The 27,765-nt window shown below is 43.1% G+C and overlaps 1 protein-coding gene across 2 annotated transcripts in view; it reads right to left on the minus strand.

Moving 5' to 3' along the window:
* The window catches only part of SENP5 (SUMO specific peptidase 5), a 50,393-nt gene that overhangs the window by 16,416 nt on the left and 6,212 nt on the right, over positions 1 to 27,765 (minus strand). For both annotated transcript variants that reach the window (XM_081953626.1, XM_081953627.1), the window contains exons 2-6: positions 19,891 to 21,431; positions 12,265 to 12,370; positions 11,986 to 12,133; positions 7,114 to 7,161; positions 5,052 to 5,129 (exon numbers count right to left, since the gene is read on the minus strand). In XM_081953626.1, the coding sequence (XP_081809752.1) occupies positions 5,052 to 5,129; positions 7,114 to 7,161; positions 11,986 to 12,133; positions 12,265 to 12,370; positions 19,891 to 21,400 (1,890 nt within the window). In that variant the 5' untranslated portion in view covers positions 21,401 to 21,431. The remainder of the gene's footprint in view (positions 1 to 5,051; positions 5,130 to 7,113; positions 7,162 to 11,985; positions 12,134 to 12,264; positions 12,371 to 19,890; positions 21,432 to 27,765) is intronic.

Raw genomic sequence — 27,765 nt, forward strand, 5'->3', positions numbered from 1 at the left:
GGAGTTGGCCTGGAGAATCCTAGGTAGCCATGATTCCAAGATTGGCTAATTTCTGATCTATTTTATTAGCGACAGGAAGGCGGAATTTGTGTTCCAGGGAGCCAATTTTTTTTTGCTTGTACACAACTTTAGGACCAGGGTGTTAAAACCAGGACAACAGCTTCCAGTTCAAAGCAACCCTGAAACCAGGGGTCCCCAAGCCCCAGGCTGTGGCTTGTTCGAAACTAGGCCGCACAAGCGGCAGGCGAGCACATGAGTATGTGCGAAGCGCCCCTCGTGCAAGTGGCGGCAACTTGCACTTGCATGCAAAACTCTCCTTGCATAAATGGCAGGCATGTCTGCAGCTAAAATAAATGCAGAGTCCACTGGCAGGGAACTATCCCTCTCCCACCCCTCTGCCATTTAAGGAAGCCTCCATGGATATCTGAAGGCTTTTTTACAGGAGTCAATAGAAAAAGAAAAACAGTAATAGCCTTGGGGAAAAAGTAATGGTAGAGAGAACACGTGACTGTCTGAAGACTCCTTTCTTCAGAAGATTCCTGATAAAAAGATCATTAGGGAACCAATAAAATCACACAACGCATTGTATTTCTTTTTTCTGGTATGCTTTTTGGAATTCCAATTAGTTAGACACATTTCGTCCGGAAAGACACACACAAGAGGACGACGAGAGACCCTTTTGTTGAAACAACTTCTGGGTCAATGATAACTTTTAAAGCTGGTTTTTAGATTTATATCCTGCCTCTCTCCCCCTAAAAGAAGGCCAAGCAGTGAATACGTATTCCCACAGTTTTGTGTGTGTTTTTTTCCCACCACCATCACAACCTTGTGAGGTACATTGGACCTAGAGTGACTGACTGGCTAGCTTCAAGTCCTCAGGGGAAATTTCCAGAAATTTCTTCCATGGCTGAGGGAGTATTTGAACCCCAGGGCTCCTCACTCATCACCCAAACGTTTACATATCCGTGGAGCCAAGCCGCCAAACAGCAATTTAAACGTTTTCAGCATTTTAGTAGTAGAATCCGTAAAAATGTTTGCTGAAATTTAGTGAAGTGATAAAAGAGGAATCTGGAGCTCTGCTGGCAGGGGGTTGGGGGATTTTTAAAAAAGACTTTTTGTTGCTATCACCCACATTTTTCATTCCATTGCATAATGGTTTTGGCCAGTGAAATTCCTGGTAAAGGATTTTTTTAAAGAAATCTGTCCTCAATCAATAAAAGAATGCGTCATATCCTTGAAGCAAGGAGGCACATGCAGGGCAAACCAGTGGTAACGAAATGTGAAACCCACCACTGAAAGAAAGGCTCAAGTAACCCCACTTTAGAGTAGACGGAATAATCGCAGGAGAAACTGGTGAATACATGAAACTATTTACAGAATCTCTCAATCCGAACCCAAGATTCTACCTCTACATCAACTCAGGTTTAGGAGCTACATGAGAACCTGGGGCCTTGGAGAATCCTAAAAAGAAAGAAAAAACAAAAGCAGAAGCCACTGAGGGAAAAAGAGAGACATCGTGGTGATGGGCAATTCCCTGCTGAGAGGATCCAAGGGAGTTGTGTGCAGTCACAAATCCATCATGACTAGAGGTGCGTTATCTTCCAGGTGCCAATCTATGGAGCTTAACAAAGAGGTCACCCAAGATTATTCAATGTCTGTGGAGATTCTCGACCACCCAAGGTCTTGGTTGTCCCAAAGGTGCTTTTCAAAAGGCAACTGGGAGCTTCTTACTGTTTTTCTCCTGAAAATGTTTTGCTTCTCACCCAAAAAGCTTCTTGGCTTCTTTTCCTGGTTTTCAAGAAAACAACAACTAAGAAAGCCCTGCTGACTTTTAAAAAGCCAATATTTTGGGACAATATTATTCCTTGTTGATTCATGATCAGAAGATATCTTAAGGAATTCATTGCCAGGAAAGTGAAGTGGGAGGAGAAGTAATTTTTTCATCCATCTGTTCAGTTGAAGGTCAATGAGCAAGTAGACTAAACAAGACTCCTTGCATATGAACATCTGTTGTACTATAGATGGTGCAACCAAGAGTTTAGCTTCTCCAACAATGGACTATGCCCGTGATGGCGAACCTGGGGCACGCGGAGTCATATCAGCAGGCACGTGAGCCATTGCCCTAGCTCGGCTCTAGCGCCCATGCGCCCTGGCCAGCTAATTTTCGGCTGGCCCGCCCACGCTGCCCTTCCCTTCCCAGGAGTCTCCAAGCCAAGTAAGTACAGAGCTCTTGGAGGGCGGAGGAAAGCCTCTGGAGCGGGGAGGGTGGAAAAAAAGGCTGTATCGGGCCCAGCAGAAGTCGGGAAACAGGCAGTTTCCGGCCACAGGGGAGGAGGGGGGGCATTTTCGCCCTCCCCAGGCTCCAAGAAAGCTTCTGGAGCATGGGGAGGGCAAAAAATGGCCCCACCAGAAGTCAGGAAATGAGCCATTTCCAGCCTCTGGAGGGCTTGGGGGGCTGTTTTCGCTCTCCCCAGACTCCCAAAAAGATGTGCGTGCATGCGCAGGGCAGCGGGTGGGTGGGTGGGGTGTCACACATGCATGAGCAGGGGGCACGGCATGAGGGGGAGCATTAAAGGATGGGCATGGGCACATGCACGGCGACATAACGCAAGCTCACGGGCTTTTGGCACCCGAGGGAAAAAAGGATCACCACCACTGGACTATGCTATCTTTGTGAAGGACTTGAGTGAATATATAGGAAGCATTGAGAAGAAAATGGTTAGGTAGGCACTTCCTCATGAGAATGGCATAAAACAAGAATCAAAGACAGGGGTCAAAAACAGCCCAGAAGCTAACATACTGACAAGGTCTAGGATAGCGACTTTCTAACCTCTTTGTCCTCGCGTGCCGAAATTGCATGTGCGTGCACAACAGCGCATGCCTGTGTGCCCGCACCCATAATGCAATGCGCCCCGCCCCCTGCATGTGAGCGCATGATTTCCCCTACCCCCACACATGTGTGCGTGTGTTACCCCCCTGCCCACGCACAGCAGAGACTCAAGAATCAGTTGGTGCGGCAGGAGGCACGCACGCATGCGCGGTGGAGCTGAGCTGGGCAACAGCTGGCATGCCCACAGAGAGGGCTCCATGTGCCAGCTGTAGCACGTGTGCCATAGGTTCGCCATCACGGGTCTAGGACAAATAAAGCATGACACTAAGGAAGAAATATTTGTAGAATATTGCAAGAGAAATACTGGCAGGCGATACTCAGAACCTCTGAGGTTTCTACACCGTTGCAGAATGAGAAAAGTAATCCAAAGACAAAGATGTTGCGATAAGACATTATACAGGGATTATGATCCTACAGTGTTGGAAGGTTATAACTTTTCAGAAGTAAAAGAGCCAAGAAGGGATGAAGACGTTGTAGTATGTGTGAAGAAAATATGTATTTACACAGTTGTGCAAATACACAGATTGCAGCATGGACATCCCACGGCACGTGAGTTTGCTTACGACTAAAAGGAGACACCCCAAAAAGAGGTACCAAAAGCAACAAAAAGTGCCTGCCAAACTATTTCTTCCCAATCTCCTTGCTTATTCATCACTGAAGTCCTTCCTGAAGATCGCATAGCCCATTGTTTTATTTGTGATTTGGGTTAGAAACAAAAGAAATACCAAAGGGCATGTAGGTCCAATGGTGAACTGGTATTGGGAGAGTTAGACACGGATGCTGGGTTTGATCACCCAAGATGGCGCTTCTTGTCCCGAAGAGCAAAGCCTGCACTTGTAGGTATAACACTGGGATGATGATGATGATTTGATTTAGTTATTTAACGTCTGGCATTATTACATTAGCCAGGAAACCACGATGCTAATGCAGAGCAGTAGTTTGGCTGCTTGTTTACCAGCAACGATAGGTGCACGACGGTGCTCTCTTCCCAGACTGTCAACAAGAGGAGAACTAGCTTTGCACCAGCAATAAAGATGAGGGACTTTTCCTGTAGTGTTAGTCAAGGGCCCCCACCCTCCAGCAAAGCCACCTCCCAAATGAGCATCGCGACTGGGAAGGTTCATTGCTGGCAGGATTTAACCGCCGCACAAAGCACCAACTTATCTCCCCCACCGAAGTGGTACCTATTTACCTACTCGCACAGAACGTGCTTTGAACTGCTAGGTGGGCAGCAGTTGAGGTGAGTGACGGGAGCTCCCACCGCCACACAGCGCTAGGGTTCAAACTCTGGAGCAGAGACCATCTCAAATGTCAATAAGGTTGATGATGAAGACGATGATGAGGATGAGGAGTACAACTACAAATACTGGGCACCATAGTTTTAAAAAAGGGCAGAGAAAAAATGGTGTGAGTTCTGAACAAAAGGATCAGATCAAGATGGTTAACACGATTGGAAACGAAACCAGCTTTCAATTAGTAAATCTAACAGGACCATTTAGACAGAGCTAAATAACTCCAGCTCATAAAAATTATACAATGAGAATTAACTATGGCTTGGGGAGTAACTGAGAGCTGAAGTGGCAAAATAAAATGCCCTTAATCTCAGGTTTTTGTTGTTGTTGTTGTTTTTTAAAAAAAAGGGAAATGCACATTCTCAGTTTAATTAAAATCCAGCCAGGTGAAACTGCCATTTGCGGCTGAACTCAAAATGCTCTACACAAAGCGTGAACAAAACAAAACTAAGTTCTACTACACAAGTCAAGTAACAAAATCCAATTTAATTTCTAATTCCAAAGAGCAGAATGGAACATTTCGATTTCTGAAGCCTGGTTCTAAATAAATACTTACAAAAGCTATTTTCACTTCTAAAGGATTTGAAGGAGGTTTGGCCTGCATGAACAACTAAAGTAATCATATTGTTGTGATACTACACTTGATTTTGCCCAAAAGGCAAAAAAGATTTTTCCTTGGTCTCTTCCCCAAAGAATATTCTCACCAGTTTAACGGTACAGCATACGCTTCGGTTTTGACCCCAGATTGATATTTTTATAAATGGGAAAAGTTCACAAACATAAAATTCATAAATTTCAGGTGCATTTTTTCCAATGCTCAACACTTTGCACCTGCCAAGGGTTGTCAAGATCAGGAAATAGGGTCATACCTTTTTAGTCCATCGTTTCACCCCGTTATATCCTTTGGTTACCAGCTGTCTATGGAAAAAGCTGTTGAAGAAATGAACCTATAAAGACAGGGTGATCAGTGAATTTACTGGTCCAATCAGAGCTCATAATTCCAATACTGAACCGTGCCCTCAAAGTAAAGCTATTTGTCTGAGTGTGCACAGTGTGACTGCTATTTTGAAACAACCCAGGAGCAAAATACAGTACACAGAGGTTTTGTCTTTCAAACAGTGATATATATACCTGTTTCCCTAAAAATAAGACCTCCCTGGATAATAAGCCCAATCAGGCTTTTAGCGCATGCGCTAAAATAAGCCCTCCCCAAAAAATAAGCCCTTCCTGAAAATATTGCAACACAGCAGCAGCCATGAGGTGACCCACTCGCTGCCTCCTGCACATCAAAAATAATAAGACCTCCCCGAAAATAAGGCCAAGGGAAAATAAGACCAAGTGCTTATTTCGGGGATCAAAAGAAAATAAGACCCTATCTTATTTTCATGGAAATACCATATGTATGCATATGTGTATGTATATATGTATATGTATATGTGTATATGTATATGTGTATATGTACATGTACACACACACATACATATACATATACGTACTAGGCAAAGCCGTGCAATCAATCTTCATCTATAACACGGAAGTACACACGGAGAGAGAGAGAAACGCCCTCACATGGCCTCCCTTATATAGACAGCTTCTTAAAGTGGCAGTAGCCCTGCTAACTCATTCTCATTTCGTCATCTCGGTTTACAGCCTTACAGCAGCTGGTCAGCTATTAAATCATCATTACCTTAACACTATTGCGGGCAACAAGAGAAGGCAAAGAGAAGGAAAAGGGCCCAACTTTAGGCATCTATCTATCTGGTTTGGTACAGCAACCAAACAGGACAGGTACAGACTTCAAGGGATAGTTCAGACTGCAGGAAAAACAATGGCAACTAGGCTGTCTTTCCACTGAAGACCTGTATACTGCAAGGGTCAGAAGGAGGGCTGAGACCCCTCACATCCTGGACATAAACGGTTTCAACTGTTCCCTTCAGGATGCTGTTATAGGGCATTGTATGCCACAATAACTAGACACAAAAAGTTTTCCCCCTGTGCCATTTTTCTGCTGAACACCTAATTCCCACAGGCACTGTCTTATGCCTAAGGATATTTACCATGTAATACAGCTGTATTTCTGTTATCCTTCTCATCTTTCCTATTACTTTCTCCTATTTTATATACATACATACATACATATGTAAAGGTAAAGGTTCCCCTCGCACATATGTGCTAGTCGTTCCCGATTCTAGGGGGCGGTGCTCATCTCCGTTTCAAAGCCAGCGCTGTCCGAAGACGTCTCCGTGATCATGTGGCCAGCATGATTAAACGCCGAAGGCGCATGGAACGCTGTTCCCTCCCCACCAAAGGTGGTCCCTATTTTTCTACTTGCATTTTTCACTTGCGATCGAACTGCTAGGTTGGCAGGAGTTGGGACAAGTAATGGGAGCTCACTCCATTACGCGGCACTAGGTATTTGAACCGCCAAACTGCTGACCTTTCTGATCGGCAAGTTCAGCATCTTAGCCAATGAGTCACTGCGTCTCTACAGACATACACACATGCATGCATGCATAATCATTGTTGTCACTTGTATATACAATACATTGACAGATTACGCACCAAAGACAAATTCCTTTATGCTCAATCACACTTGGCCAATAAACTATTCTATTCTATTCTATTCATTTCATTTCTATTCATAAACCAGATTATGAGCCTGTTCATACACATTCTAATAATATTCATAAAATGCATATATAAAACACAGGCAGCTTACACCCAGCACTTCAGCCACTCGACTGTCCCAACCATCGTCTAACTTTACAGGTGATTTGACCGATTATAAATAATCCTGTTTGATAATTAAACCGATTCACTTTTTTCAGGGGGGAGGGGGGGGTCAGGATAATTCTTTATTCTCCTTCCTACTCTTTTTTGGGATCTTGTTTGGCTAATTCTACTTAAAAAGACAAAACGAAGGATACGTACCTTATCAGGGACTGCATCCATTATTAGCTCGCCATACATATTGATAATCTGAAACAGTTTAGAAAAGATATTTTTAAAAAGGGAAGGATATTATGTCCAATGCATAGTCATTTTATGGAACATAAAGAAGTATATATATCAAATTATGTATGCTTCATGTAATATAGACAAGATTCGCAATCCAGGTCTAGAAAAAGGAAAAGAGAAAATTACAAATATCTCACATTGATTTTAAAAAATATATTTATTTTCTCTTATACCATAACTTCATAATAGTTATGGGGGAGGGTGTAAAAAAAATGTTTTTATGTTGGGATGTCCTACATCTGTATAGCATATTAAGATATTAGTACCTGAATCTAAAAATATTTCTACAGACATAAATGATAGAAAAGAAACCCAGAACTTCTTCAGCAGTTCATTGTTTGCCTAAAGTCCCACTCTGCATATTTTTCTGTACTTACATTGAAATGAGGCATATGAATGCATCCCCTTCAAAGCTCTCTAGATAAAAAGATTTTAAAATCAAAGGCTGCCTTGAATAGCTGCTCTTGTGTGGTATGCGTGTGTGATTTGTTTTTAAGTTCCACTTGTGGGTTTTGTATAGTGAATCACACTGGTTGTGTTGTGACTGGCTGTAAGCCGAGGACATATACGGGTCCAGTATATTGATTTTTTAAAATATAAACAATGCTACACTTCAATGGTTAGATGGCCTAGACGTCGTTTTTTGAACATAGATCTTTTTAACATTTATATTTTATTGGGTTTTACTAGTCTAGGTGTAATGTTAATATATATACAGGTAGTCCTTAGGACACAATGGAGCCCAACATTTCTGTTGTTAAGTGACACATTTGTTAAGTCAGTTTTGCCCCATTTTACGACCTTCCTTGCCACAGTTGTTAAGTGAATCACCGCAATTGAGAAGTTAGCAACACGGTCGTTAAGTGAAGCTGGCATCCCCATTGACTTTGCTTGTCAAAAGGTTGCAAAAGGAGATCACATGACCTTGGGACACCGCAACAGTCGTAACTATGAGCCAGGTGCCAAGCATCTGAATTTTGCTTCACATGATGCTACAAAGGTCGTAAGTGTGAAAAACAGTCACAAGTGACTTTTTCTACTGCTGTTGTAACTTTGAACGGTCACTAAATGAACTGCTGTAAATCGAGGACCACCCATAATGCTAGTCCAGGGCTGTCAATCAAGGTCCGGGGACCAGACACGGCCCACAGGGTGCTGTGAGGCCTCCCTGGAAACAATGAAGGATCGCACGTGGTGGCCCTTTTTGGTGGCAGAGGGCTGCAGGAGGCCATCACAGCCAAAAATGGAGCCCAATGGGGGGCCATGGCAATGTGGCCATATTTACGGCCGTTGGCAACGCCCTGCGGTCACCTGACTGGTTTTGCCAAAAACCAGCATTTCCTTCCGGTTTCCTGCAAAACCACAGCAGAGCAAACAATGGATCTGCTTCACTGTCATCTTTCCTTCTCAACTGCCACCAACCCCCCCTCCCCCCCATATGAAATCAAGTCAGTTGTCATTTTGCAACCATTACAACGTACAACCGTAATGGCAGGCTCCATTACAGCGGTAACTATGCCTCAAAAGTTGCACCAGCTGCAGTGGTTAGAGTGCAGTACTGCAGGTTACTTCTGCTGACTGCCAGCTGACTGCAATTTGGCAGTTCAAATCTCACCAGGCTCAAGGTTGACTCAGCCTTCCATTCTGCCCAGGTGGGTAAAATGAGAACCCAGATTGTTGGGGGCAAATATGCTGACTCTGTAAACTGCTTAGAGAGGGTTGTAAAAGCACTGTGAAGCAGTATAGAAGTCTAAGTGCTACTGGTTATTTAACCTGTTGCTCCTGCCTGAAATACTTTGACTCACAAGTAAACATGCTTAAGGTATTAAACAGTGAGATTGTGTTAAAAATAAGGTATAGGGTTTCCTGCCTAGGCAGGGGGTTGGACTAGAAGACCTCCAAGGTCCCTTCCAACTCTGCTATTGTATTGTATTGTAAAATAAATGAGCTTCATTGGCTGTGGGAACAATACGACCTATACTGTTCCTTGTATCCTAAAGCATCTTTTGGCATTTGTCATGTTTATTAGCCTCTAAACTTTCATGATAGCATACATCTTTGAGCAGAGTAGCTGAATCAAGGTCACTCTTGCATATAGCTCAATTTTTCATGAACTCTGCCAGCAGCTAATACAAACAAATACAAAATAAGGAAGAAAAAAGAAAAAAAACCCTGCTTCTTCACATTATTGCAAAGTTCCTTGTTTTAATCTTCTGCTTTGAAAGTTTCAATAACAATCATTATAAAAAAGGAACTGAGCTTTGCCAGCAACAAATAAGCCAAAAATGCAAGATAAAAATTTGATAAATAGCCCGTTTACATCTGCAACTTTCTCAGCCTTCAGCAAATATACGGTATACAGATAAGAATAAAATGTGTTCTGAACAAAAAAAATTGTACTGGACTTTTTTATCAGTTAGCTAAAACTTAACATACCTATCTTTTGAGATATTCCTTACTTCTAAATTGGAGTTCTACAGAAACAGGTAAGATATTCTCCTTTATAGGATTAACACTGTGGAACTAATATATGATGTAGTGGCCTAATGTAATACAAATTACATATTTTTGAATAGAGACATAGTCACAAGCATACATTCATTCTCAGAAAAAGTAGGTTATTTGCACACACATTTTCACAACCAATCAAACCAAATGCCTTGGATTTTCCAACACAGACATACAGACACAATTTTGGTAAGTAAGCATTTAAATCATGTCTTTTAAGACAAACATTCCTTCCCTTTTTAGGCAGATAGAGATCATCACTTAATACATTCACAATATAGGAAAAAAGAAATTGCTGTGCTATTCTCGTTAGAGATTCATCATATCTTAATGTTCTCAATCATTTCTCTTTCTGAACGTATTTTTCTTAACTGCCTATGAATGCCATCTTAGAAACTGACATTTTAGCTCTCCCATTTTTCTTTACTCCACATGGTTGGCCAGTTAATTCAGAATTTACATTTATAGAGGTCAAGCCATCTTCTCCCACCAAGACAACCTATCCAATGTGAATTCAGAGTTCATTCAAATACAGCTGTCACCTCCTTTGTAGATCAGTGGGCTCATAACAATCTGAATGGGAATTTATTGTTTATTCTAAGTTTACTGTATCGTCTGTATGATATGTTACACAGTACAAAAAATATGTTGAGATTTGGGGGGGGGGGGAGTGCAAAGAAGAGCAACTAAGATGATTAAAGGACTGAAGACAAAAAATATATGAAGAATTGTTGCAGGATTTGGGTATGATGGCCAGTCCAGAGAAAAGAAGGACTAGGGGAGACATGATAGTATTGTTCCAATATCTCAGGGGTTGGTAAGGCCACACTTGGAATACTGCATTCAGTTCTGGTGGCCACGATGTAAAAAAGATGTGGAAACTCTAGAAAGAGTGCAGAGAAGAGCAACAAAGAGGATTAGGGGACTGGAGACTAAAACATATGAAGAACGGTTGCAGGAACTGGGTATGTTTAGCTTAAGAGAAAGAAGGACTAGGGGAGACATGATAGCAATGTTCCAATATCTCAGGGGCTGCCACAAAGAAGTGGGAGTCAAACTGTTCTCCAAGGCACCTGAGTGTAAAGTAAGAAGCAATGGGTGGAAACTAATCAAGGAGAGAAGCAACTTAGAACTGAGGAGAAACTTCCTGACAGTTAGAACAATTAATCGGTGGAACAGAAATTCCCTCCAGAAGTTATGAATGCCCCAACACTGGAAGTCTTTAAGAAGATGTTGGATAGCCATTTGTCTGAAACGGTATAGGGTTTCCTGCCTAGGCAGGGGGTTGGACTAGAAGACCTCCAAGGTCCCTTCCAACTCTATTATTGTATTGTATTGTATTGATAGCAGCATTCCAATATTTGAGGGGCTGCCAAAAAGAAGAGGGGATCAACTTATTTTCCAAAGCACCAGAAGGCAAGACAAGAAACTAATCAAGGAGAGAAGCAACCTGGATTTGAGAAGAAACTTCCTAACACTGAGGACAATTAACCAGAGGAACAGAAGTTGCCTTCAGAAGTGGTGGTTGCTTCCTCACTGGAGGTTTTTAAGAAGAGACTGGACAGCCACTTATCAGAAATTGTATAGGACCTCCTGCTTGAGCAAGGAGTTGGACTAGAAGACCTCTAAGGTCCCTTCCAGCTCTATTCTGATTGATTGGTATGTCTAGGTCCAACTTATCAGAGATCATTCTGATGGTTAGCTGGGCTGAAAGTATCTCATTAAATCCCGTTTATAAGACCCTATGGTCCCTCTTCAGGGTAGAGTTAGAGTGACTGAATGGAGCTGAGCATTGACTAGCCGGGTGCCCTTCCTGATGCCACACGGAGTTCACAGCAGATATTTTGTGCCTTAGGAGAAACACATCTGCCACTACCTAGGATTGAACTCTCAACCTTCCAAGTGGAAGGCGAGCGTCTTCCCCACTAGGCCACCACGCCACTTCCTGAAAGTATCTCATTGAGCTTAGAGAATCTTTACTTACGGTTGTGTAACGTTGGCAATTCTTTCCTACGCATCTTCTATACAAAACAGAGGCTCTAAACCTTTCTGGATAAGTGAGCACAACATTTTGAGAAAATTATGGCCACTTTCACTAAATGGTTAATTAACATCCAGGCACGGTCAGCAACAAGATACAAATCCATCAAAATGCTCCCCTCCATCATTGCTTGGTGTTTCTCCAAAGAAGCCAGCATTCCATGCAACCACCCTACTCGTCAGCAAGCATGATTTCAAGAAGATACATCTTAGTGGATATTTACAACAGAGTCTCACCTGGTCATTTAGCCAGTTCTGGCCATCTAGCGTTGTCAAATCATCCATATCCAGCATGTGCTTATTATAAAAGACCCGGAAATTACAAGTGGGAGATTTTGGATGCCTGGTCTGATACTTCATGATTTCTTTAGTGATGAATGGTTTTCTGCAACAGAATTAAAACAGTGGATGTTAAATAACCCCAGCACTTGTGAGATAGAGGTACATAATCCCATAAACATGGAATCTGGAATGGGCAGGGATGAGCAAAGCAGAAAATTATAGAGGGCTACTAACCGATGAGAAAAATCTTCATTAAAGACTTCCTTTAATCTTCCCATAACGTCTTTTTCACAAAGCGGAACTAAGCTGCCGTATTTCTTTATTACTTCATCTAGGAATCCTTCAAGGGAAAGATTGGTGTATTAAAAAGTCGCAGAATTAATTACAAAAGAGCTGGCTAATCTATTCCCACAGACAAGTTTCAATCCACCACTTTTTCGTCTAGAAAATACAGCACAAAATTAACTCGCAAGATTAACCGATGAGCGTGGTTGGTCAAAGACAGTACAGGGAGATCTCGGTTTACAACAGTTACAACGACCCTCAAAAAAGTGACTTATGACCATTTTTTCATTTTGCAACGGTTGCAGCAACACTCCCCCCCCCCCCCCGTCAGTGGATCAAAATTTAGACACTTGGCAACTGATTCACATTTATGACGGTGTCAGTGTCCCAAGGTCATATGATTTGTATTTTGGGATCTTCTGACAAGCAAATGGGGAAGACAGATTCACTTAAGAGCCGTGTTACTAACTTAACAATTGCAGGGATAAGAAAGATTGTAAAATGGAGCAAAACATACTTAACTACTGTCTCATCTAGCAACAAAAAATTTGGGCTCAATTGTGGTTGTAAGTCGAGGATCACCTGTACTGGAAGTAGACCTAGGATCTCAGAAATATAGTTTCAAATCATAACATGAACAAACCAAGTAGTTTCTCATTAAACTCAGCAACTTCATGCTTACTTCCGGACAGCGAGAATCAGAAAAGAGGCAGCTGTATTTCTCAAGATGGGTTAAGTGTTCTGACCTCCCTCCACGGCTGTGAATAAACCAGAACACAGGCTTGGCTGTTTGGCACTGTTTAATTACTGAGATAACGAATCCTTTGGCTGAGGGCCCAGGCAACTCACGTTCAATAGAGTAGCTCTGCAGCAACCCAGATAATTCAAATGAAGCAACACAGATAGTCCAAACGAACAGACACGGCTAGAATACACAGATAGATTTTCTTAACTACTAATTCGAATGGTTGTTTCCTGCAAATGTCCCCTCCCAACACCTCACCTATAATCTCTCTTGGGAGGGGCCAATCCACAACCACCTGTGCTTAATCATCTTCTGTGAGTCTGCCTATGGAGTTGATGCTTCTGTTTCTCAGCCCTTCTCAATCTAGCATCAGGGATAAACTGCCTTTGATCCTCCCCACTGCTCCATGCCTCAGGCGCCTCCTGGTGGCCAACCAGCCTCTCTGGTCCCTGCTCTGAGTCTGAACCCTGCACAGGGTCCTCCACATCGTCCAGGAAAGACTCATATGGTTCCTCGCTATCCGAGTCCATCAGCAGCTCAACCGGATCCTGCAGGGCCACAACAGGTTAGAATAAATAAAACCTACAATTTCTAGCTAGAAAGTTGGCTTTGGATATGCTTGCTGCAACAACTCAGAGCTGCAGTCCTGACAGATTTAGAAGAAAAAAGCCTTGATCTAAACAACCAGAATCTACTGATCCAAAGAAAAACTAGATATTTTTAGCAGTACAACTAAGGACATCTAGTACTATGGTCCCAGATAGAGGAGGGGCTACAGAGCCTGTTTATTTAAATCTAGGATGGGAAGCATTTCTAAACAAGAGGTTCAACAAGCATCATCTAGGACAGGGGTGCCAAACCTGCAGCCTGAAGGTGTCACGTACTGGCCACGCCCACCCCCATTTTAGCGAAGGGGGGGAGTCAGGATAGATCACATGACGCCGTGAGTTTAATACCCCTGATCTAGGACATTTGGAATAAAAAACCTTCCTTCTTAATAATGAAATAAAATAGGCTGTTTTTCCATGTGTTCCATCAATGAAGGGATTGGTGGGGAATATATTATGATAAGGAAGCAGATACCTTGGATTATTGCTCCTCAACTACAAAGTAATTGTTCCAATAACTCCAATCATCTCTTTTGAACCACTCATTGCAAATAATTGTAAAAAGCCAGTTTGGTCTCTAGTAGTTAAGGTTGGGTTGTTACGGCAACAGACTAGAAACAAGAGACTGAGTTCTAGTCCCGCCTTAGGCATGTAAGCCAGATGTGTTATTTTGGGCCAATCAACAGGAGACAATGAGTTCTAGTCCTGCTTTAGGCATGAAAGCCAACTGAGTGATTTTGGGCCAATCAGCAGGAGACAATGAGTTCTAGTCCTGCCTTAGGCATGAAAGCCAGCTGAGTGATTTTGGGCCAATCAGCAGGAGACAATGAGTTCTAGTCCCGCCTTAGGAATGGAAGCCAACTGAGTGATTTTGGGCCAATCAGCAGGAGACAATGAGTTCTAGTCCCGCCTTAGGAATGGAAGCCAACTGAGTGATTTTGGGCCAATCAGCAGGAGACAATGAGTTCTAGTCCTGCCTTGGGCATGAAAGCCAACTGAGTGATTTTGGGCCAATCAGCAGGAGACAATGAGTTCTAGTCCCGCCTCAGGCATGGAAGCCAACTGAGTGATTTTGGGCCAATCAGCAGGAGACAATGAGTTCTAGTCTCGCTTTAGGCATGAAAGCTGTCTGAATGTCTTTGGGCCAATTACCTTCTCTCAGGCCAATTCACCTCACAGGGTTGTTGTGGGGTAAATCGGAGGCAGAAGGAGCAATGGGTATGTTCACTGCCTTGAGTTATTTATAAAAAATAATAAATGTGAAACAAAGCAAGGAAAGAGAGAAGCATGCAAAACGCATTTTAGTATTTGATGTTCACATAGTATTTTTAACTGGTTTTATATCGGTAAATGGTTCTCAAGTCATATTGATTTGATAGTCAAGACAAAGTCATGAAAATCTATACCAGATTCATTCACCAATCTCTAGTAAAAACCTTGTTTGCATTTTCATTATTGAATTATCAAATTCGTTCATTATATCAATGATAAGTTTACTTTACACCATTTCTATCTCCGGAGCTCATGAAATACTAGAAGCGCAAGGCGTCATCATCCACTACCATATTTAGCAATTTATCTTAAGTTGATTTTGCGGCTTCCTTGCTGATTTGTTACATCCACAAATCCAACTGTGGCCACTTAAGACTTTGAAGCAGACATGAACACATTAAGACCACAATAAGCATTTCAAAAGCAGGCGTGCATAATTTAGCCAGATTTAGACGGGCAAATATAAATCAATTTCCCCATCTTAAATCCATACTGAATTGTTTCCACATTCAGCCTGTCTTTTAAGAATGAAGTTTTATGTTTCTATATTCATGGAAGAATAAATGCAGTTTAACATCCGTTTCTACCACTATTATACATTTTTGTCTCAAGTTATTTTTGCTAATATATTCGTTTCTGCGCATTTCTTCGTATATGCCTTCTGTGCATGTCCCTCTCTCTTTTTCTCTCTTCCTTTTGCATATTAATGTTTGCACAGTAATACATGTTATGTCTGCAAAGTTGTGAGAACTGCAAGTGGCAAATAGCTCTACTAGGATTCACATACTGAGATAGAACATTCTCATTAAAATGAGAATCAACTTCTCTCCCATAAAATGCAATGCAGCGTTTTGTTGTGGTTTAAAGACGGATTTGGACAAACACATGTCTGATCAGAGTTTTGCGATTTATTTTTCAACTTGTCCACCTGTCTACTTACTGTAGGGACTTCAATCTTACTAAGCCACCAACACCCTTGGAATTTAAAATTAAGAGCATTCACACATGAAGAGCATTCACAATGCCGCAACAGACTACAGGATTCAGGTGACCCTGAGGGCAGAGATAAACCCCCAAGTGGCCTCAATGACTCACAGAAAGAGAACTAACGAACAGATGACAGCAAGGATTATAAATCCTTCCGTTCTCCACCATTCAGTCAGAACTGAAGAAGCTTCTTGGGTGAGAAGCGAAACGTCTTCAAGGAAAAACAAAGAAAGTACAGTTTTGAAAGATAGCGCCTTTGCCACAATAAGCATGGCAAACAGAAAAGACCCACTGGCAAGAAGGCCCTGTTTTCTAACCCCATCATGGTTCCTATCACTTAAGTCAGCTTTCGCTCTCTTTCTTTTTTTAAGGGAAATAGGCAAACCAGGAAACAAAGCACTCCATTGTAACTTCTCCCTCCTTTCTTTTTAACACAGAAAGCTTCTGGAATCTTGAAGGTGGAGACAGAACCATTACTGGACATCAAAACGTGCTTTGTTGGCAGCCTGCTAAATTCTTAGTTTTCATTAAAAATAAAACGATCTAAAAAAAAAGACTAAACTAGTTTGGTTACCGGTAGAGGCGCATCACATTGAAATCCATTGGCAATTCTACAGACCTCTCTGCTTCACTTTTTCTAATATGTCTGCAAACGAAGGGACTCAATGGAAGGGAACAAGAGGGAGAGAGACAGACAGACAGACATATTCCCTACAATTTCTACCTTTTGCTATGAAATGGTCCTGAATTATCAGAACTTGAATACCCCTTGCTTCAAAGGTACAATAAGCTCTTTTTACCATCAATCTATATTTTTTATTCCAAGTTCATATAGAGGCAAATGGGGACTGCAGCCAAGAAATTAAAAGACGCTTGCTCCTGGAGAGGAAAGCTATGGCAAATCTAGGCAGCATATTAAAAAGCAGAGACATCACCTTGCCAACAAAAGTGTGTATAGTCAAAGCTATGGTTTTCCCAGTTGCAATGGATGGCTGTGAAAGTTGGACCATAAGAAAGGCTGAGCGCCAAAGAATGGAGGCCTTTGAACTCTGGTGCTGGAGAAGACTCCTGCGAGTCCTTTGGACTGCAAGGCCATCCAACCGGTCAGTCCTAGAGGAGCTCAACCCTGACTGCTCTTTAGAAGGCCAGATCCTGAAGAGGAAACTCAAATACTTTGGCCATCTAATGAGAAGGAAGGACTCACTAGAGAAGAGCCTGATGCTGGGAAAGATTGATGGCAAAAGAAGAAGGGGACGACAGGGAATGAGGTGGCTGGATGGAGTCACCAAAGCAGTAGGCGTGAGCTTAAATGGACTCCAGAGGATGGTAGAGGACAGGAAGGCCTGGAGGAACGTTGTCCACAGGGTCACAATGGGTCAGACACGACTTCGCAACCAACAACAACATACAGGTAATCCTCAATTTGCAATCATAATTGGAACCATTTCCACTGTTGAGCAAAGTAGGTGTTGAGTGAGTTGTCCCATGCCCTTCTGCCACAATTAAGCAAATCATTGCAGTTGTTAAGTGAATCTGGCTTCCCCCACTGACTTTGCTTGCTGTAAGCTGGCTAGGAAAGTCACAAATGGCCATCAGGTGGCCCTGGGATGCTGCAACCAATACGTGCAGTTGCAGCAAGCATCGTAAGTGCGAGGACCAGTTGCAGAGCCCTTGCAACTTTGAATGGCTGCCAAGCGAATGGATCTAAGTGGAGGGTATCTGTACTAGCAAAACCTAAATATGCATCTTGAGTCGCCCATGGATACCTTTGTAATCCTCGACTTAAAACCATTTGTTTAGCAACCAAAGTTAAAATAGTACTGTAAAAATTGACGTGTAAAACTGTTTTTCACGTTTATGACCATTGCAGCTTGGACAAGTGACCAAAATTTGGACGCTTGGAAACTAGCTCGCTTATGACGGTTGCGGTGTCCTGGGGTCATGTGACCTTCTGACAAGCAATGTCAATGGGGAAGCCAGATTCACTTAACAACCGTGTTACTAACTTAACAACTGCAGTGATTCATTTAACAACAAGAAAGGTCATAACATGGGGTAAAACTCACTTAAACTGCCTTGCTTAGCAACGGAAATTTTGGACTCTATTGTGGTCTTAAGTCCACAATTAAGAAAGCCCACCTATGTCAATGCTGGCCCAGTATCTTCCATTAACCAGCAAAGACCAGTTCCCTGTACTTCTTACAACAGGGGTGTCCAAACTTGGGAACTTTAAGACTTGTGGACTTCAACTCCCAGCAGAGCTGGCTGGGGAATTCTGGGAGTTGAAGTCCACAAGTCTTAAAGTTGCCAAGTTTGGACACCCCTGGGTTAAGTGATTCTGGCTCCCCCATTGACTTTGCTTGTCGGGTCATCACAAAAGGGATCACATGACCCAGAGACACAGCAACGGTCATAAATGTGAGTCACTTGTCAAGCATCCAAATTCTGATCACATGATCACGGGGATACTGCAAAGGTTGCAACTTTGAAAAAACGGCCCTAAGTCACATTTTTCAGTGCCATTTGAACGGTCACTAAACAAACTGTTGTTAAGTCGAGGACTGCCTGCATAGAAAATGAATGCAGAATGCTTCATAAAAGTTTCTGAATGCCAACCCCAAAGCCACCTTTTCCCAGCAAGAGCAAGATCCGAGCTTATTTTTACAGGCCACCTAAAATCAGACTACAGCAGAAGTTAGTCACCGATACTCAAATGTTTTCTTTTTAATCACAAGGTCAGCAAGTACATACTTCTGTGCAGCAGTGTGTTATAAAACCTCTAAACCATAACCCTCATACATTTCAGAAATGCTCCTTCATTCTCCGTGTTGCAGACAGGCATCGGTATGATTTGCTTTGTTGTTGTTTAAAACGGAAATATTGTTAAACTCTCAATTCCATTTAATATTTCTACACTGAAAGGGGCTGCGTGCATTATTAATTGGGTTATAAGCAGTTGCTTGCAAAAGCTTCATGTCAGGGGTGAAATCAACTTACCTTCGCTACCGGTTCAGGTGACTTGAGCGCGCATGCGTAGGACTTCGATCAGCTGTGACACGCAATTTAAATTAGCTAGAAAGCAGGAAATCCGACGATTCTAGCTACCGTATTTTTCAGAGTATAAGATGCACCGGAGTACAAGACGCACCAAGATTTTGAAGAGGCAAATTAAGAAGAAAAGTTTTTGCACGGCAGACCTCCCAAAAATGGCCCGTTTTCAGCAAAAAATGGGCCCCTTTTTTGTCTTAAAAAAAAGGGGGGGCATGCATAGCCTTTAGGCTTGTAAAGTGCTCCTGCGGGATGGAGGGGGGCAAAAACAAGCAAAAAACAGCCCATTTTTCACTCATGTTTGCCCTCCCCAGGCTCCAGGAGCACTCTGGAAGCCTCCTAAAGGCTATGCACAGCCATTTTGGTGAAGGGTTTTAGGAGGCCAAAAATGCTGTATTCAGTGTATAAGACGCACCCAGATTTCCACCTTTTTTGAGGGAAAAAGGTGCGGCTTATACAACGAAAAATATGGTAATATAAATCGCAAGTCACAGCTGATCGTCAGAAATACCCGTTCGCCCGAACTGATAGCATTTTTTTTACTGCCGGCTCGGGCGAACAGGTACCATTTTTACTACCGGTTTGGGCGAACCGGTCCGAACCGGTAGCATTTCACGCCTGCTTCATGTTCTGATGACGAGAGATGGTGTAAGCATCATAAATACATACCAGTTGCAGCAAATGTCCTGAGTGCGAGGACTGGTTGTAAATCACTTTTTGTGGTGCCCTTGTAATCACGATTCGCACACAGGCACGCGGGTGCATCTGCCCCTCCCACAAAACCGTCCCCTCTTCCCCCCACTCTGGGCTGCCAACCCGGAAAAGTTGGGGACTCAACTCTACAGGCAGCATCTGAATCTCAACCTACCAAGCAAAACACTCAATAACATTAAGGGGGGAAATATAGACAAATACCACAGAGCCACACAGCCAATTGCTCATCATTGACACAAGACACTTTCTGGCTGCTCCTTTTGCCACCTTTGGGAGTCCCTGATTTCTGTCCTGTGCTTCCTCCTCTCAGAGGCTCGTCCAGGGGGCTCTTACAGTACAGGTGATCTAAGAGCTCTGTGCCAAAGACGTCCGTGCCGATAGGCCCTTCCACTTCCATCTGACTACGGCAGTCTTCGTTCTGGACTGACTCCGTGACAGGACTGTTAGTGCAACCGTCATCGCTTGTGCCCAAATCCAACTTGGGGGACTCCAGGACCACCTCGTCGGAACCCAAAACCTGTCTGGAATCTTCCTCGTCGTGCCCCGAAACGGAGATTTCTTTTTCTGTTGCGATGAAAATGTCTTCGGGGCAGCTGTCCAAGGACGGCATCTCCCCTACATCCGCCCTAGGCAGGGCCTCCGTCCCGGAAGGAGGACTTTTCTGCAAGTCCGGAAGCAGGCAGGTTTCCACGATACCGTTTTGGTCTCGGGGCGCCAGGTTCTTATAATGGAGCTGCCTACAATGGAACAGTCTCTCCTGCGTAAGACAAGCGTCATGCCGGCACGTTCGACTCTCCTCAATAAGTGGTCCTGGCATGTTACTGTTCATATCGGAGATGCGGAACAGGTCCCAAGGAGAGTTACGCTTGGGTTTCCGTGAAGGAAGCGAGGCCGCGCGGTCCCCTGCAAAGGCCTCCGCCTGCTGAGCCTCTTGCCAATCCCTTGTCACTTTCACCGCCCAACTCAGCTTGTTTTTGTTCAACTGACACGTTTTGCCTCTCCGAAGCTTGGGAAGAGATTTCGCAATTCTAATTCGAAACTTAACCAGAGAAAGTTTTTTATGCATCATAAATGGGAATCTTTTTAAAGTACACTGGTTGAATTTAGGCCGTCGGGCAATCAAGAGGCCGCCAGTTCCATGTTGCTTCAGTCCTCGGCAACAATATTTTCTCGTAGAGTTATTCAGAATTATGATTTTGTTTTGTTTTCCGTCATTGTGACGGCCTCCCCTGTTCGAAGCGAGACTGTGCCTTTTAAGCGACAAACCAGTAATGCTGGCCTCAGGGCTGTGTGGCTTGTCTTGACAAACCGTTGAGTCAACCCCTAGGCCAATGTATTTAGCCAACAGCTCCCTCTGGCAAGGTGTCCTGCAAAGCCCCCTAGACCCTGGACAGGATCTTCCACAGCTGGAGAAAGGGCTTTGGAATTTATTCTGTGGACATGTGCAATTCTGAATAAATCCAACTGGCAGATTTATATTGAAGAATGCATCAGGAATCCAACTCCTCTGGTGCACAAGAGCCCTCCTTCTGTATGGTTTAGTTTGTTTCGCCTTGAAAGATGTCAAATTGCTTCGCTTCCTTCTTCTAAGTAGAGGCAGACGCCTCCTCCGGAAGCAGCGTGGCTTCGGCCCCCAAAGTCCCGCAGTCCATGTTCGACAACTGGCCAGCAACAGACTTCTCCACTGCAAGTTTTGACTATGCTCTTTCATTTTTCTGCAGCATTATGATCCCAAAGTGAAGCTGCAAATGAAAAAAAAGAGGGACAGAATTACACAACAGAATACATGGAGATTATCTCATTTACCCTTCTCCAGTAATGTATAATTAAGTACTAACTTACAACCACAACTGAGCCCAAAAATTCTGTTGTTAAAGTGAGGCATTTGTTAAGTGAATTTCACCCCATTTTATGACTTTTCTTACAATGGTTGTTAAGTGAATCACTGCAGTTGTTAAGTTAGTTGTCCAGTTTTTAAATGAAATGTGGTTTCCCCGTTGACCGTTTGTCAGGAGGTCGCAAAAGGGGTCACATGTTACCTGGACAATGCAACTGTCATAAACATGAACCAGTTGCCAAGCATCTGAATTTCGATTATATAGCCATGGGGATGTTGTATGAAAACGGTCGTAAGTCATTGCCGTTTTAAGCGAATGAACAACTAAACAAAAGTTCTGAACTAGGCTTCCCCAAAAACTACGAAGCACATTCCTGACAAAACCCCTTTTATTAAATGAAATGTGAATTCCTCTCATTCACATTCAGCAAAGGCCTGGCAAACAGTCTTTCAAAGGTGAATTTATGACCACAGACCTTATCTGGCTTGGAAAGCTGCCATCTAAATATTTTCCCAAATGAGGTGCTGTGCAAGGAAAGGCTTGGCACAGTCTCTGAGATTCACGGACAGATCTTCACACTCCTGAAATGAACGAACGAATGAATTGTTTCCTGCAAAATCCCACTCCCTTTTTGCTCCTCTTTTATTTCCTATGGGAGGGGCCAATCACCTTCCACCTGTGACTTTACTCCCAAGTCGACCCTGATTTCTGAGCTGTTCTTCTCTTCTGGCAGCTCTGCGCATGCGCACACTGGGAACAGGCTCCAGCTGTTCCTCTGCCTCACTGCTCTCTAGCTCCGTAGGCACCTGATCACTGCCAGACGGCCTCAGCCCCATCTCTGCCTCCAATGCACACCCTCATCAGAGGCTTCCCCAGAATCCAGGACTGACCCATCCTCCTCCCCAACCTCCTCACTGTCCAACTCTGCTGCCAGCTCTGCTGGCCGCTGGCGTGCCACAACAACAAACTGTTATAAGTTGATGACTATCTGTAATGGCTTAGTTTAGAATCTCCTCCCTAAAAGAAAGATGTACCATTTCTAAGTGGGGGTCACAAAGGGGCCCTACAGTATTAATAACTTCCTTTCTAAAGAAGAGTTGTGGTGGCACATTCTCACCATGCAGCCACAGTGGCATTGCATGGTTAGACTGCAGTACGGCAAGCTAACTCTGCCCATGGCCAGGTGTTTGATCCTGACCAGCTGAAAGGTTGACTCAGCTTTCCATCCTTCCGAGGTGGGTAAAATGAGGACCCAGATCTTTGGGGGCAAATATGCTGACTTGTAAACTGCTTTGAGAGGGCTGTAAAGCGCAGGATATAAGTCTAAGTGCTATTGCTAAAACCTATGAATAGGTCACAAGCAGCCTTGCGCCCGGGCTTATTGGTAGAATTACTGGAATACAGAACCTAATCCCTTCCTCTGCTTTATGCCAATTCCCAACCGCACCCTATTTTCACGGAAGCCCTGCTTTTGCCTCAAATGGTTGGTTTTTCCCCCCACTATCTTGGGCCTCAAAACTGCCTCCACATTTTCATGTTTATCCAAATATATTAAACCAGTGATGGCGAACCTTTTCGGCACTGTGCCAAAAAGGAAGCATGGGTGCTCGTCAGAGATGTAAACTGGAAGAGGAGCTGTCCAGGGGGCATACGCATACCAGGAAATGAACTTCCAGTTTCCAGCACGCGCTTCCGGTTTCTGGCGTGCACACTTCCGGTTTCCGGTGCGCATGCATGCCCAATGATCCGCTAGCCCGCACGCCAGAAAACGGAAGATCAGCTCCTCAGTTTCTGGCACTGCCGCACGCATGAAGGCCAGCTGTCACACGCACACACGAGCCAGAAACCAAGAAGAACGGGCGAGGCCGTGCGTGCAAGACATGTCCCTGCGTGACATTTCGGGCATGGGTGCCACAGGTTCGCCATCACGGTATTAGATTATCTTAAAAGACTTCTACCCTAATAGACACCAAATATTAAATTCAAATGCAGGCAGTCCTCGACTTACAACAGTTTATTTAGAGACCCTTCAAAGTTACAACAGCACTGAAAAAAGTGGCATGACCGTTTTCACAGTTACGACGGTTGCAGCATCCCCATGATCCTGTAATCAAAATTCAGATGCTTGGCAGTGGTGTGGCTCACCAGCGGAGCTGGCAGCAGATTCAGACAATAAGGAGGTTGGGGAGGAACATGGGCCAGTCCTGGAGTCTGGGGAAGGCTCTGATGAGGGCTCTGTGTCGGGGGCAGAGAGGGGGCCAGGGCCGTATGCCAGTTATCAGCTGCCTTCAGAGTCGGACATCAGTGAGGCAGACAAATAACTAGAGTCTGTTCCCAGTATGCGCATATGCAGAGTTGCCAAAAGGAACAGCTAAGGAACAGGGGTCGACTTGGGAGTAAGGCCACAGGTGGACAGTTAATGGCCCCTCCCATAGGGAATAAAAGAGGAGCAAAAGGGGAGGGGTGTTAGCAGGAGACAATTAGTTCATTCCTGCATTCTTGCCAAGTATTGCAGTGTCTGAAAGATATCGGCCTGGCCACTCTCCAAGCCTGATAAAGGTCAGTAATTGTGAACTATCTTGAAAGACTGTGGGAGAGGAAAGACTTTGCTGGAGAAGAATTCACTGTAAATTAAATAAAAGAGGCTTATCGGGACGAGGACTCAGCTGCATGCTGCTGGGGAAGCCGAGGTCCGAACAGACAACTGGTTCATACCTTTGACCGTTGCTGTGTCCCAAGGTGATGTGACCTTTTGACAAGCAAAATCAATGGAGAAGCCCAATTCCCTAAATAACCGTGTTACTAACTTAGCTAACTGCAGCGATTCACTTAACAACGGTGGCAAGAAAATGGAACAAAGGTCACTTGATAAATGTTTCACTTAACAACAGAAATGCTGGGCTCCACTGTGGTTGTAAGACGAGGACTACCTGTATCTCAGCCATGAAATTGCTAGGCATCCTTAGGCAAACCACTGCGCATCCAGACAATGGTCTTATTTACAGTAACCTATTACAGGAATAAAGCGGGGAAGTGATCTAATTTTATTTCAAGGCGTATGGGAAGAGCACTCGATTTGAACACTTGAAATCTGTTCTATAAATGATGACCTGATTACAATCTCACGCCCACACAGTTTTAATCATCTCCTTCTTCAGAGCTGTCTCTTCTACCCTATCCATTCACACTCCTTCCCAGCCACCACCCCGCCTCCCACAAATGTCCTTCAGATATTTCGGATCGTTGTTGTTAGGAGCCTTAAATCAGGTACCAAAAACTGAACTGGCTATTCGAACTCAAAATCCCAATACTGCACCATTTAGATCGAAGACTACATCCGTAACCGCGGCCGACATGACTCAATCATTGCCATTTATGTATAACTGTCTCGTCCTTTGGAGGCATCACTCCCAGACCTTAGTAAACCAGTCTCAAAGCCCTCTGTACTGATACTGTGGTGATATGTAATGTAGGAGCCGAACAAAGGTGAGCTGGTCTTTTATTACAGCAGGTGACCGAAGCAATCAGCTTTTGTCCTATCAAGGTCATCTTTACCACTGAGAGCTAATCAGGGCAGAGCTCATTCAACCCCACCTTGCAGTAATAATAAAAAAGAATCTCGGGGTAAAAAAAAAAAGGGGTGTGTGTGAAAAAAAAGGACTGATGGCCAGAAAGAAGGGAAATCTTCTGAACTGGTTTACAAAAATGAAAAGACCAGGTGCTTGATAAGTAAAAAAAAAAAAAAGAACATTCCTTTTTAATTCCTCTGAAGGCAGAGAGACAGCTAAAATGGAGGATTGCAAAATTGCAACACCATCCTGAACGTACACAACTCACAGGATATAAAATTACGCTTGTTCAGCAGTACAAGATTTCTAAAAAATCATGAGGGTTCTCCCCCCCCCCCCACCTTACTGGGTGTGATGCTTATTCCTCCAATCTGGATTAATAGTGTAACTGAAATGTGTGTTTAAATCATTTTGTAACAAGGCGCCAATCCAAAACGGTATGTTCTGAGCTTTAAATGGATGTGTATTTAATGATCAAAACTCAAAGTACCTCCAACGTTCGCTATTCAAAAGGGATGGAAACATGTAAAATGGGGACTGAAAAAGCAGCACTTTGCTGCTTCCTCATGCTCTATTTTAGGACCACAAAAGTAGGCAGGCTGCCACATGGTACTTTAGAGAAACTGCACATATTTAAAGGAAGTGAAGAAGTCCATGGTTTGTAACACACTATTGCTATCCCTAACATTTTCTGCTTTCTAGAATGCTCTAACTCCAAAATGTGCAGGTTAAGGCATCAGGCTAGGAACCAAGAAACTGAGTATAAATCCATTCCTAGGCCTGAAAGCTATCTGGGTAACTTTGGGCCAATCATTCTCTCTCATTCCAACCCACCTCACAGAATTGTTGTTGTAGAGAAAATAGGAGGAGGGAGGAGTATTAAAGTATGTTCATCGCCTTGCATTGTTTATAAAAATAATAAAGGCGGAATATAAATATTGTATTATTTTCATTGCGCTCCTTTGTCAGGGCTTATTTTATTCTATTATTTTAGTTCTGCTTTCCTTTTCTTCCTTTGTATTATTGTAAGCTTCAAATGTGCCTTCAGCCTGAATGATTTGCAGGTGCCTGCCTTGGCTTTAGTATATGGACTATCGGATTTTTAATATTCTGATTATTATTGTGTTCTGATTTATCCTTGCTTCGTTATTCACTGGCACGTCTCGAGTGGGTAGTCCACAAATTTTGCAAAATAGAATTAAGTAACACTACTACTGGGTTTTCAGCTTCACAAATGCCATGCAGAAAATTACGTAGGTTTATCTCTTTGCTAAGCTTTGGAGGAATAACAGGAAAAATGTTAACTGTGCAAACATCTGCATCAGAAAGAAGCAGCAAGACAATTTTTTGTTGTTGTTATGTCGAAGGTACTGTATGAGTCTATTGCTCTTGCTTCTTTGGTATCTGTTTTCTGATGGATGCTTTAAACAGGCATTGGTTGTAAAAGTTGCTTAATTATTCTTCCAGTGTTAAAAAGGGGCGTTTCAAAATAGGGGGGGAAAAAAACCTCTCCCCTACCCAATTTTTCTATAGGTTGAGTGGTGGTAGTGCTTAGCCTAGACCACATCCTACTTGGTGGCTCACTGCTATAAAACAAAGAAGCAAAGGGACTATTTCAAATTTCCATGATGAAAATAACAAAACACCTACTGTATTTTTCGGAGTATAAAATGCACCTTTTCCTCCACTAAGAGAGTGTGGAAATGTTGGTGCGTCTCATACACCAAATACAGCCATTTTTGGCCTCCTGAAGCCCCGCCCCCATATTTCTTTTTTGTGAAAAATGGGCGAAAACCAGGCCGTTTTTGCAAAAAACTGAAGTGTTTTTGCCTTCCCCCAGGTGGTTTTCCGCCCGTTTTTCGCAAAAATAGGGGAGGGTTGCCTTCCCCCACCCTGCTGAAGCCTGCAGAGTGCTCCTGGGGGCTGTGGAGGACAAAAAACTTTTTTTTCTTACTTACCTCTTCAAAATCTTGGTGCATCTTATACACCGATGCGTCTTATAGTCTGAAAAATACGGTATTCTTTTCCCCAAGCTTTATTTTTCTGGAACATACTTTTACAAGTTTTACATTTTACAAATAACTACGTTAGTTTCTAGGCAATTTTCCTGAATGTATGCTTTTTGTATATCCTTGCCATTAAAAAGGAAAGATTTTAGCTGTAATCTTGATTCCACTTTACATACAGGTAGTCCTCGACTTACTACTCCAATTGAGCCCAAAATTTCTGTTGCTAAATGAGTTAAGTGAATTTTGCCCCACTTTATGACCTTTGAACGGTCACTAAATGAATGGCGGTAAGTTGAGGACTACCTGTAATGGTTCCAAACATGCAAACTGATTAAAATTTTGTTGCTGTCTTTTTAACGAAAGTCGACAACAGAAAATTCACCTGAAATGAAATTATGATTTGAGGCCCTTTCCCTAAATCAATCAATCAGGCGAATATGTGAAGATCCCCAATTTTAAACTTACACACAGAGAATGCTATTATTTCTGTTTCAGAAAGCTGATGCTTGGTATCAAATAATATATAGCACTGGCTTAGGTTTTTTTCCCCCAAGGAACTGCAAACAATAGAAATTCTGAAACGTTTTCTACTCACTTTACCAAGGTTTAACTGTAAGAAATTTTCCTGGCAGTTAGTCAAGCTATTTTCTCAAAGGTCCA

Source organism: Natrix helvetica, assembly GCF_964273705.1.
Source record: "Natrix helvetica genome assembly, chromosome: 5".
NCBI classification, from domain to species: domain Eukaryota; kingdom Metazoa; phylum Chordata; class Lepidosauria; order Squamata; family Natricidae; genus Natrix; species Natrix helvetica.